The 11668-nt window shown below is 41.5% G+C and overlaps 3 protein-coding genes across 4 annotated transcripts in view; all 3 read left to right on the forward strand.

The window, feature by feature from the left end:
• LOC121719553 (CMRF35-like molecule 1) overlaps window positions 1–5446 on the forward strand; it is an 8453-nt gene extending 3007 nt beyond the window's left edge. Inside the window, exons 4-8 of the mRNA XM_042105291.1 lie at window positions 226–297; window positions 1596–1661; window positions 3589–3693; window positions 4297–4346; window positions 5126–5446. Of these exons, the coding sequence (XP_041961225.1) occupies window positions 226–297; window positions 1596–1661; window positions 3589–3693; window positions 4297–4346; window positions 5126–5395 (563 nt within the window). The 3' untranslated portion in view covers window positions 5396–5446. The remainder of the gene's footprint in view (window positions 1–225; window positions 298–1595; window positions 1662–3588; window positions 3694–4296; window positions 4347–5125) is intronic.
• The window catches only part of LOC121719551, a 31780-nt gene extending 26191 nt beyond the window's left edge, over window positions 1–5589 (forward strand). Inside the window, exon 8 of the mRNA XM_042105288.1 lies at window positions 5439–5589. The gene's annotated coding sequence lies outside the window, so the exon portion shown is untranslated. The remainder of the gene's footprint in view (window positions 1–5438) is intronic.
• A 703-nt stretch (window positions 5590–6292) lies between these two features.
• LOC121719545 overlaps window positions 6293–11668 on the forward strand; it is a 29455-nt gene continuing 24079 nt past the window's right edge. For both annotated transcript variants that reach the window (XM_042105277.1, XM_042105278.1), the window contains exons 1-6: window positions 6293–6527; window positions 6996–7328; window positions 7545–7604; window positions 9251–9354; window positions 9985–10043; window positions 10310–10889. In XM_042105277.1, the coding sequence (XP_041961211.1) occupies window positions 10863–10889 (27 nt within the window). In that variant the 5' untranslated portion in view covers window positions 6293–6527; window positions 6996–7328; window positions 7545–7604; ... (1 more) ...; window positions 9985–10043; window positions 10310–10862. The remainder of the gene's footprint in view (window positions 6528–6995; window positions 7329–7544; window positions 7605–9250; window positions 9355–9984; window positions 10044–10309; window positions 10890–11668) is intronic.

An 11668-nucleotide genomic window follows, 5' to 3' on the forward strand; every position in this document is an offset into this window, starting at 1 on the left:
TTAGCCACAACATTAAGTTCCCAGCTTTAGTGGATTCATCATCTACAGTATAGCTACTCTTGTCCTGTCTCCATTTTAACTCTGAGGATGCCAGTTTAGTTCACTTCAATTCTATTCTTCTCTACCATGCAGTCTAATTGACCTATGAAAAGTTTCTTTAAAAACTTGTATGTCTCTGTGTCTTGCCAAATCATGCAATGATTCACTTCCCTCTTTTGCTTGCAGCCCAAACCACATGGCCTGGCGACACATCTGTGAGACAGTCGAGCAGGGACCACGAGGGGGAAGATAGAGAAGGTTAGCCGTTCACCATTCATTGGTTTCCTTCACGGAAGACTCATGAACAATACCGCTCACCTGTTCTGCATGTACATCACCGTCAAAAAACCCATGGTCTGAAGCACATGGATTAAGTGCATGTAGGCTGTGTTGCAAGTCCAGTTTTGCTAGTTTGACGACGGAATAAGTATAATGTAATAAGGGATAATGTATTGTCGGTCAACGGCGGTCAATGTCAGAAAATAAGTTCAGGCAGAATGAACAGGACCCCGACCCCGGAAGCGTGCCTACAGTACACAGGAAGTTTGCCTGAGTAAAATTTACTCAAATTTAGTACAATTTTATTCCGCCAAATGTAGAATTCTGGTGTAATATTCTGATGTGTTCATATGTTACTCCTGTGTGTAGTATATAACAAGGAGAGGTCCATACCATTGTATACAACCTTGAGTTGACCAAAAGCTTGACCAAATGTGGACAGAGTCAGGGAGACTTAGGCTACAAGCACGTAGTATTTACCATCGAGGGTCATACTGCTATACTGGTCAGAGACACCTCTGAGGCCTCAGCCATAACATGAGCCAAATGAGATATCATCTTGTAGTTCTGGTCCAAGATCATTTATATGATCATAGATGTTGTTTCATCTGGTCAAGGCCAGTTTTGTGCAATGGTTGGTACCTGCCACGTTGGCATGATTTACATTCGTATGTTTTAGTATAACAGGCTTTGTCTCAGTATTTGACGTTGAGATGGATCTAGGAAGCAAATCGAGGAGCATCTTTTGCCAGTACACTCAGCAGCCCGCTTCTAATAACAACCACGGCTGTTAGACTCTGTGAAGTTTTACTGTTCAAGGCTTAGCCTGTGTTCTGTTATTCATTTTCCATGTCCAATAAATTCATCTAATCACTGATCCTCATCCAACCGTCGATTCTTATTGAGACCATCTTCAATACAGACATTAGAACTAAAACACAATGCAACATTTTCAAGATGACACAGATAACATTTGGTCCATCTTTGAAAAGAGTAAAAGTTACTCTTTTGATAGAGGTGTTTTGGTGAGCTGCTTCTAGGGATCATGGATAAATGCTACATTGTTGTTCTAACATTGATTTTTTTTCTTTTTCTTTTAACTGTTTAATAGTGCTCTGAATAGTTTGACCAAAAAGAGTACTATAATAAGGCCAAAGTAAAATTTTACTCAGGCAAATTTCCCGAGCACAGGAAAATGATTGTTTTTGCCGTTTTTGCAATATTGATAATTGCTTCTCATCCTGTCTGCTGTCATGTGTTACACATTTAAACTTCAGATGATGCCAGTGAAGAAGACGATTCAGAGCAAAGGGCCACACCAGAACAAGCTGGGAGAGAACCAAGTATGTTCTATTTAATTACTTGAAGGGAGTCTCTCAACATTCATATCTAATATACGTTTGGTCAAATTCAGACAACTGCTGCTCAATGTACACTATATATTATCGGGGAGGCCGAGAATTATTATCTATCATAAAGCCCAATTTTTGTAGCATACAAAGCCCTGATACGGTATGGTATTGTGCTGCTCAGATGATCTTGTATGCATTAGTGTATTGATACATACATCAGATGTGTATCATATCATATATCAGATGTGTATTGCATGTAATGTGTGTGGTGTTGTTGATCTTGTGTACATCAGTGCTGGTTTAGTATATAACAAGGAGAGGTCCATACCACTGTGGTGGTGTTTGTGTAGTAATGATGTATTGTTGTGTTGTCCAGGTGGTCTTGTGCATATGGGTGCTTGACTGTGGTGGTGTTTGTTTAGTAATGGTGTGTTGTTGATATTGTCCAGGTGGTCTTATGTACATCGGTGCTGGTCTGGCTGTGGTGGTGTTTGTGTAGTAATGATGTGTTGTTGATATTGTCCATGTGGTCTTGTGTACATCGGTGCTGGTCTGGCTGTGGTGGTGTTTGTGTAGTAATGATGTGTTGTTGTGTTGTCCAGGTGGTCTTGTGTACATCGGTGCTGGTCTGGCTGTGGTGGTGTTTGTGTAGTAATGATGTGTTGTTGTGTTGTGCAGGTGGTCTTGTGTGCATCGGTGCTGGTCTGGCTGTGGTGGTGTTTGTGTAGTAATGATGTGTTGTTGTGTTGTCCAGGTGGTCTTGTGTGCATCGGTGCTGGTCTGGCTGTGGTGGTGTTTGTGTAGTAATGATGTGTTGTTGTGTTGTCCAGGTGGTCTTGTGTACATCGGTGCTGGTCTGGCTGTGGTGGTGTTTGTGTAGTAATGATGTGTTGTTGATATTGTCCAGGTGGTCTTGTGTACATCGGTGCTGGTCTGGCTGTGGTGGTGTTTGTGTAGTAATGATGTGTTGTTGTGTGGTCCAGGTGGTCTTGTGTACATCGGTGCTGGTCTGGCTGTGGTGGTGTTTGTGTAGTAATGATTTGTTGTTGATATTGTCCATGTGGTCTTGTGTACATCGGTGCTGGTCTGGCTGTGGTGGTGTTTGTGTAGTAATGATTTGTTGTTGTGTTGTCCAGGTGGTCTTGTATACATCGGTGCTGGTCTGGCTGTGGTGGTGTTTGTGTAGTAATGATGTGTTGTTGTGTGGTCCAGGTGGTCTTGTGTACATCGGTGCTGGTCTGGCTGTGGTGGTGTTTGTGTAGTAATGATGTGTTGTTGATATTGTCCATGTGGTCTTGTGTACATCGGTGCTGGTCTGGCTGTGGTGGTGTTTGTGTAGTAATGATTTGTTGTTGATATTGTCCATGTGGTCTTGTGTACATCGGTGCTGGTCTGGCTGTGGTGGTGTTTGTGTAGTAATGATTTGTTGTTGTGTTGTGCAGGTGGTCTTGTGTACATCGGTGCTGGTCTGGCTGTGGTGGTGTTTGTGTAGTAATGATGTGTTGTTGTGTTGTGCAGGTGGTCTTATGTACATCGGTGCTGGTCTGGCTGTGGTGGTGTTTGTGTAGTAATGATGTGTTGTTGATATTGTCCATGTGGTCTTTATTGTCCATGTGGTCTTGTGTACATCGGTGCTGGTCTGGCTGTGGTGGTGTTTGTGTAGTAATGATGTGTTGTTGTGTTGTCCATGTGGTCTTGTGTACATCAGTGCTGGTCTGGCTGTGGTGGTGTTTGTGTAGTGATGAGGTGTTGTTGATATTGTCCAGGTGGTCTTGTGTACATCGGTGCTGGTCTGGCTGTGGTGGTGTTTGTGTAGTAATGATGTGTTGTTGTGTGGTCCAGGTGGTCTTGTGTACATTGGTGCTGGTCTGGCTGTGGTGGTGTTTGTGTAGTAATTATGTGTTGTTGTGTTGTGCAGGTGGTCTTGTGTACATCGGTGCTGGTCTGGCTGTGGTGGTGTTTGTGTTGGTCCTCAGCCTCTTTATGCTCTACATACAGAAGACCAGAAGTAGGAAGGCATCAGGTGAGAGATTATCTCATATACATAACATATCACAACATTACATGATAATATGTGTGTTACTTTGGATTTATAAGGTTATAATGCAGCGGTCATTTTTGACCACGAACACAAAACTAGTAAACATAAAACAAATACAATAGGAGGGACAGGCTTCCATATCTCAGACAACAAAGTAGATACAAGCTTAATTTTTTGCACAGTAGTTGCTGGGTATACAGTAATAACATTATTGACGTAAAGTTTGAAGCAAATCCAAAATGGTCAGGCGGGATTTTTTTTTCAAAAATCTGTTCATTTGGCATGGAATGACATAGTGTAACTCTGTTTTACCAAGAAACCGAGTAATATATTATAATAGTTATAGTAAGATATTATTACACTGAACTGAGGAAAAATGATTCTGGAAAAACACTATCAAAAAACTCTATCAAAAGTGTAACTCTTACTCTTAACAGAGAGAGGCCAAATAGTATCTGGCAGAGTAAAATGTTTCTCAATTTGAGTAAACTTTACTCAAGTAAATTTCTTATGCACTCACTCACTCACTCACTCACTCACTCACTCATTCTTTGCTTCATTCACTAATTGTTTTATATCCCACAGCTCCCTCTGCTGGACACACACCAAACACTGGCTCAGGAAATAATCACCAGGTGAACCTTGAGTGTGTGTGTGTGTGTGTGTGTGTGTGTGTGTGTGTGTGTGTGTGTGTGTGTGTGTGTGTGTGTGTGTGTGTGTGTGTGTGAGTGTGTGTGTGTGTTTATGTGTGTAATACTGTGTGTGTTGCAGTGTTAGAAATAGGAATGTATTTGGAAACACTAAAAAGGAATTGCTGTGGACAATCTGTTGAGGTTTCTGAACATAGAAAATACAGGATTTTAGAGATTAGCACCTGTGCCGAACAATTATCAAATTGTACCGAATACAGGATTTTAGAGATTAGGACCTGTGCCAAACAAATATCAAATTGTACAGAATACAGGATTTTAGAGATTAGGACCTGTGCCGAACAATTATCAAATTGTACAGAATACAGGATTTTAGAGATTAGGACCTGTGCCAAACAATTATCAAATTGTACAGAATACAGGATTTTAGAGATTAACACCTGTGCCGAACAATTATCAAATTGTACAGAATACAGGATTTTAGAGATTAGGACCTGTGCCAAACAATTATCAAATTGTACAGAATACAGGATTTTAGAGATTAGGACCTGTGCCGAACAATTATCAAATTGAAAAATATTGTTATGAGCACTAATTGTGTGTCAAGGCTCAAGGCTTTACAATGGCGAATAATGAAAATAGAATGAAAATAGAAACATTGATATATGGCAAGACATTGAATGTTTGTGTGTGTGTGTGTGTGTGTGTGTGTGTGTGTGTGTGTGTGTGTGTGTGTGTGTGTGTGTGTGTGTGTCTTTGTCCAGGTCCAGTGTGACTATGCTGATGTCACAATCAGCCCCGGTAACCCCGCCTCCAGCCACACCCCACCTGACACAGACCCTTCAGCCATCTATTCCAATGTCCCGCCACCGTCCAATCAGAATCCACACTCTGTAGACTACTCTACAGTCCGCTTTGACCGAAGCGAGGAGTCTCTCCAGTACGCCACTGTGAGATTCACTGACCCACCAGCAGGGGGAGACAGACAGCGAAGTAACCCCGGGTCAGTGATCTACTCCACCATCAACCTCTAGATACAAAGGCAACATGTATGTTTGGTTGTGATACTACAGTATATTGTCTACCCACTTTTGGCATTTATGTATATCTATTTTTTTTCTTAATTGTAACATTGTTGGGCTGTTGTGGCGGATGTGACGTGTCTCTCCTGTATCCAGCACAGTGAGATTCACTGATCCACCAGCAGGGGGAGACAAACAGAACCAGATAAGGGGTTGGGGGGTTGGGGGATTCACATCTATTTTGTCTGTATTCCCATAGGCTTCTACTATCATTTTTACAAGCCAATGAGCTATATGTCATTTACCGTCTTGATATATGTCATGACTTTAAGTGAGCATTAAGGCAGTGTGCTGTTTTTTATGTATTTTTTGTTAATCACAAGTTTGATGAATGCATTTCTATTTATCCATTGTATATAAATACTCTCTCAGAATGTACCTATAACACTTAAAGTATCAGTAATTTATGACGTCAAAGTAAATAAATGCTATATCATCCAGTAGGACGTTTATAATAGTGTTCATTATTTGACATACTGTAAAATAATTGCTTATTGCATCATTTCACTGGACGGCTCTTACTAATTGCACAACACATGTTGGTAAACTATTGAGAACTAGAACTAGACTAGAGGTCATAACTGAACTGCACAGAGGGGTGGGAAGTGTGTGTGTGTGTGTGTGTGTGTGTGTGTGTGTGTGTGTGTGTGTGTGTGTGTGTGTGTGAAAGAGACAGAGAAACCATGTAGGAGGTGTTTTAAATTATTTTTGAACCTTACAGGCTACTAAGGTTGTGACAACACTAGATATGCCTTTGTATCTGCCAAACCACAGACAAACTCTCACTCTCTCTGTCTGTCTCTCTCTCTCACTCTCTCTCTCTCTAACACACACACACACACACACACACAAACGCACACACACACACATACATACACACACATGTCACCTCAGAGAGTGAGCACAAAGGGGCCTGATGGTCAGTAGATCAGTCGCAGGTCGCAGGTTTCTCTGAAGTGGCTGCTGAGGAAGGCTGAAGAGACGCTCAAAATAAATACAAAACACACATTCTGGACGGAGAGCAGGTCATGCGGACAGAGAAAGGATGCTTTGGAACGGGATAGTTTTTTTTCCCTGGTCTCAGGTGAGTTATTTTTCTCAACAAATGGGATTCTATTGTTATGTCCTGGTAGTAATGAAATGTGCAGTAGACTGCACATACAGTAAAGAGGTATGATTGTGCTTTATTTTAAGGCTTATGGCGTACCACTCTAAATCTATACTAGTACGTTCACATGTAGAGTGGCAATGTCACATCTTAGACAACTTTTTGGTTGCTCTCTCTCTCTCTCTCTCGTCTCTCTGGCTCTCTCTCTCTCTCTCTCTCTCTTTCTCCCCCCGTTCTCTGGCTCTCTCTTTGCTTGTCATTCTTTTACAAACTGCTTCATTCATGTGTGCTCCAATTACCCCTTTTCTGCTCATAATAGCAAAGTAAGTCCTTCAGCCTTACATTATTCAATTATGTGTACATTGTAGGGTCACATCATACAAACCCAATATCGTAACATCTTATGTGAAAACAAGCACATGCTTTCCATTGTTTATTTATCAGTTGTGAGGTGTGAAACTGAGAGGAAGGCGATAAGAAAACTTGTTGGAAAGACGGCCATCTTTACCTGTCCATATGAAAAAGAGTACAGAGACTCCCCCAAATATGTTAAGAAGAGAGAGCATGATGCCAGTGTCACACTGGTTAGATCTGATGGAAGGAGGGCTTGGACAAGAGATGGGCGATACGTCTTGAACGACATCAAAAACAGCGGCAGGTTTGATGTGCGCATTCTGCATTTGACCCTCAATTACACTGGAACATATTTCTGTGGAGTTGAGGCAAGGGGGGTCAGAGACAGACAAGAAACTCACCTTGAAGTCTATAGCGAAACAGGTATTTCCATTCAAATTGACTTAGAGTCACAATTTGTCACAATAGATATTGCCAGCTATATACTATATGCTTAAACATATCAATAACGAGTGAAAAAATATTGGTACAAAATTGTCACAATGCTTTAATTCATGCATGTGTGTTTTTAATGTGGGTTTTAGAGGGTTACTCTGTCGCTAAGATGCATTTAGAACACATTTCCTGTTTCTCTTGAAGGTCACACAACTGCAACACCAACGCCATCAAAAACAGCACCCTCTGCACTCTCGGTTCCTGGTAAGATGAAATACAACATGGCAGTGTGGGGGTGATAAAAAGAGGCCTGGGGCCGTATTCACAAAGCATTTTATCGCACCGCTAGGAGTACTCCTAAATCACTCTAAAACTTTTTAGCTAGGAGTTTTCTCTTAAAACCTATTCACAAAGCCGCTCAGACCTACTCTTAGTAAGGAAAAATGACAACTCCTAAGATAAGAGACGAGCTCCGTTGCTATGGTTTTCGTCATTAATCATGCACAAGCTTGATTGAAGTGACCATTTTGATTGGCTGATGATTGGGAATGATGCCAAAAACCTCCCCTACAATGATGAGTGACAGGTGACAGGTCTTTGCTGGTGAGAATGTGTGCATTACACGAATAGGCTACTGCGAGGGACGGAAGATAAATAAATAAATAGATAGCCTAAATGAATAAGAGTAAGAAAAAGCAAATATGAATGAAATATACGGATTGGTGCAGTAACTTAGCAACATGTTCTAAATGAATCTGTATGAAGACTTTGCAACATGTTCTAAATGAATCTGTATGAAGACTTTGCAACATGTTCTAAATGAATCTGTATGAAGACACGTAGGCCTATATGTTTGTAAAGAGGAGAACCAATTTAATTTGATTTACAATGAAACATTACATTTAGTTTACATGTTGACAATGAGTGGTTTTGGTTGTTGTTGGTGGCGTTATTTCATCCCTTAGTTACAATCCACGATTATTCCTTCGCAATTGAGAGCTCCTGTAGCTGTGTGTGCATTTCAAAACATTTGCGATGTGAAATGCCACAAAAAGCGATTAGGATTGTTTTTGAATAGGTCTTAGTAAGTTAGTAGTCCTCTCAACTTATTTTAAGCTGACTTAGATGCTTTTAGGGCTAAAATGCTTTGTGAATTATTCGACTTGTAGGAGTTTCGCTTAAATTCTCCAGTTAGGTGAATTGACTTCTTGCATAACTCACACTGATCCTTACGAAGTCTAACTCTAGTTTAGTTCCTTACAAAGTCCAACTCTAGGAGATGGTCCACAGTGGATAGAAACTGTAGGAGATCTGATTCCAGTTGCTATGACAGTTACTATGGCAATACTTTGTAAATCAACAGGAAGTGTTTCATTTTGTCTCAAAGTGCATGCAAGTGCACATCCAAAAATAGACCCCCAAACGACACTTTCAAAACCTCTAGGCTGTGACGAGCTTCAGCGAGCTTCCTGTGTTTAAGTATGTTCATCACCAGGATGTATATTTTCCCCTAATGTATAGTCTAAGTGATACACAAAGCTGTGAAAAAGGCTAAATTTGAGTCTGCTGGGTTGTGGCAGATGCTTACGTCAAAAAAATTGAAAGGGTGCAGACATTGTTTGATTGGATAGCAAGTCAAGTGTGTTTTCAATTGTGTGTGTGTGTGTGTGTGTGTGTGTGTGTGTGTGTGTGTGTGTGTGTGTGTGTCTTTTTAGTCTCCGTGTACACTGTCTGTAGACACTAGCTATGTTGTCCTATAAGTTGTCACAGAAAGTAGATTATGTTCTATTCCATGCTTTGCCACTGGTGCTAGGACTAGGCAATATCAACAACATTAAACCCACATTAAAAACACACATGCATGAACATGTGTTGTGTGGTACGATGTGTCTGTGTGCCCCTGTGTACAGATCAGCTGGTGTTCATAAGTGTAGGTGTGGCAGCAACTGGGTGCTGCAGGCCATAGCCATAGTCATAGTCTGGATGAGGAAAAGGAGGCAGACACCACCAGTGGGTAAGCAAAGTAATGTTTTAAGTAGATGCCACTTAGATCAATGGGGGAAAAAAAACACGCTCAACACCCTCTGAAGGCAAATGGGTGCTGAGTCCTTACTGTGAAACACGATCAAAACACCCTCTGAAGGCAAATGGGTGCGGAGTCCTTACTGTGAAACACGCTCAACACCCTCTGAAGGCAAATGGGTGCTGAGTCCTTACTGTGGCGTAATGAACGTATAGTAATAGGACAGCACGGAGCAGTGAGGTGAAGCACACTAACCCGGAGCAGTGAGGTGAAGCACACTAACCCGGAGCAGTGAGGTGAAGCACACTAACCCGGAGCAGTGAGCTGCCTGCTACAGCGGCGCTCGGGCTTAGGTGCCTTGCTCAAGGGCACCTCAGGCGTGGATGTGGGCAGGTGAGAGCAGTGCTCAACCACTTCCCCCGCCCACATTTTTCCTACTGGTCGGGGATCGAACCGGCAACCCCCCCCCCCCCCCCCCCCACAACACACACATACACACACACACACACACACACACACACACACCACACACACACACACACAGACTACTTCCCTTTTCTTTATCTCTCACTCTCACTCTCTTTTTGGCATAAACAGACTGTATTTCTTTTCCATGAGCAGCCCAAGGACCATCTAGACATGTGCCCTCAGTTAGACCAGATGGGGGAAATGCTGAAAAGGTGAGGGAATGGCATTATGGGAAAATGAGTCCTTATAATTGTTACAGTATTGGACATCAATCATTCATTTCAATATACGTCATAGCAGAATGACATTTGTGTGTGTGTGTGTGTGTGTATGTGTGTTGTGTGTGTATGTGGTGTGGTGTGTGGTGTGTGCGTGTGTGTGTGTGTGCACGTGTACGTGTGTGCTACTGCTCCCTTTGTCTAAAACACTACGTAGCTGAACATGTTCCTGAGATATGTGCTTTGTTTATGATAATTAGGATACTGTTGACTATGAAGACCATCCACAAGACCCCTACACCATGCAGATGAGTTCATCTTGCCATAGCCCCAACACCACCCACTCTGATGCAATATACCAGAATTTACAGCTCCACCCCACCCAATCATATGCAAGTTACCAGAATTCCAATCTCAACACCACCCACCCTGATATTGTTTACAAGAAGCTGAAGCTCAACCTCGTCCAATCAGATGCAATTTATTAAGGCCTGAACTGCAGACACCTGATATTTTGATGAACTAAGTAAATAAATCAATAAAAAACAACAGCAATAATACATTCAGAATATTGAACGTCAGGGATTGGACCTCATTTTTGCAGTCAGACAAACCTTTTTTTTTTGGTATTTTACATTGTTATGTAATCCCATACAATCATGTTTTTTTATTTTCATATAAAAAATGTTATTAACTGACAATTTTGTTTCTGCTTTCATGCCCTGATAAAGGTCCCTATAGTAAGTTTGTGTGCCATAAACAGATCCATAGAATGATTGTAATGAGCAAAATGTAAATGTTACCAAAGGAGATATGTGGCACACTAGAAAACACACACACATATGCTGTGAAACCATCAAAGAAGAGGAGATAAGCAGAATCTCAGGAAATAAATGAAATGGATAAAGCTGTTGTTTTTGTTTGGAAGGATCATATTAATTTGTATTAGAACTTGATTTCTGTGGAATAAGCTTCAATAAAAAATAAGTCACAAAAGCAATGAATAGTGATTGGGTCTGTTAATATTGTTTTATATGTGAGTTGCTATGGAATTGGACATGATATGAAATCATTAATGAGTGCATACAAGTGCAATCCACGAGTCAGATGACTGACTGGCCTCGTGGTTCAGAGAAATAGTGAATCACATTGAACATTTCCACATTGACATACTGACTCTGCCCACTAGGAGGCAGTAGTGGTGTCTATTGTATGATATGGTGGGGTGGGGGGAGGGGGTGTTTCATTCTTAACATTCACCACAAGGGGGTTCTATCTAATCAGCTAGAGTGCTAAGATCATTCAGTGAAGGAGTCTTCCAGTATTTATGAGTTTATGTTTTCATTATAACACATACCTAAATAATACCTAATACCTAAACTATCAGAATCAGAGAAAGACTGTTTGTGTGTGTGTGTGTGTGTGTGTGCCATGCATGCAGTTTTACAAGGCTGCGCAAAAGTCTAAGGCCATGGAGGGGCCGTGGAAGGGCGTATAGTGTGGAAGGGCCGTGGAACTTCCACAGTGAGAGCCAATCGCAAGCCAAGGCACGGGACAGCTTTCTGTCCAGAATATAAATTGGTCTAACACCCCCTGTGACCATCAACACTGGTAAGGCC

The sequence above is a fragment of the Alosa sapidissima genome, chromosome 9 (assembly GCF_018492685.1).
Source record: "Alosa sapidissima isolate fAloSap1 chromosome 9, fAloSap1.pri, whole genome shotgun sequence".
Lineage (NCBI taxonomy): Eukaryota > Metazoa > Chordata > Actinopteri > Clupeiformes > Clupeidae > Alosa > Alosa sapidissima.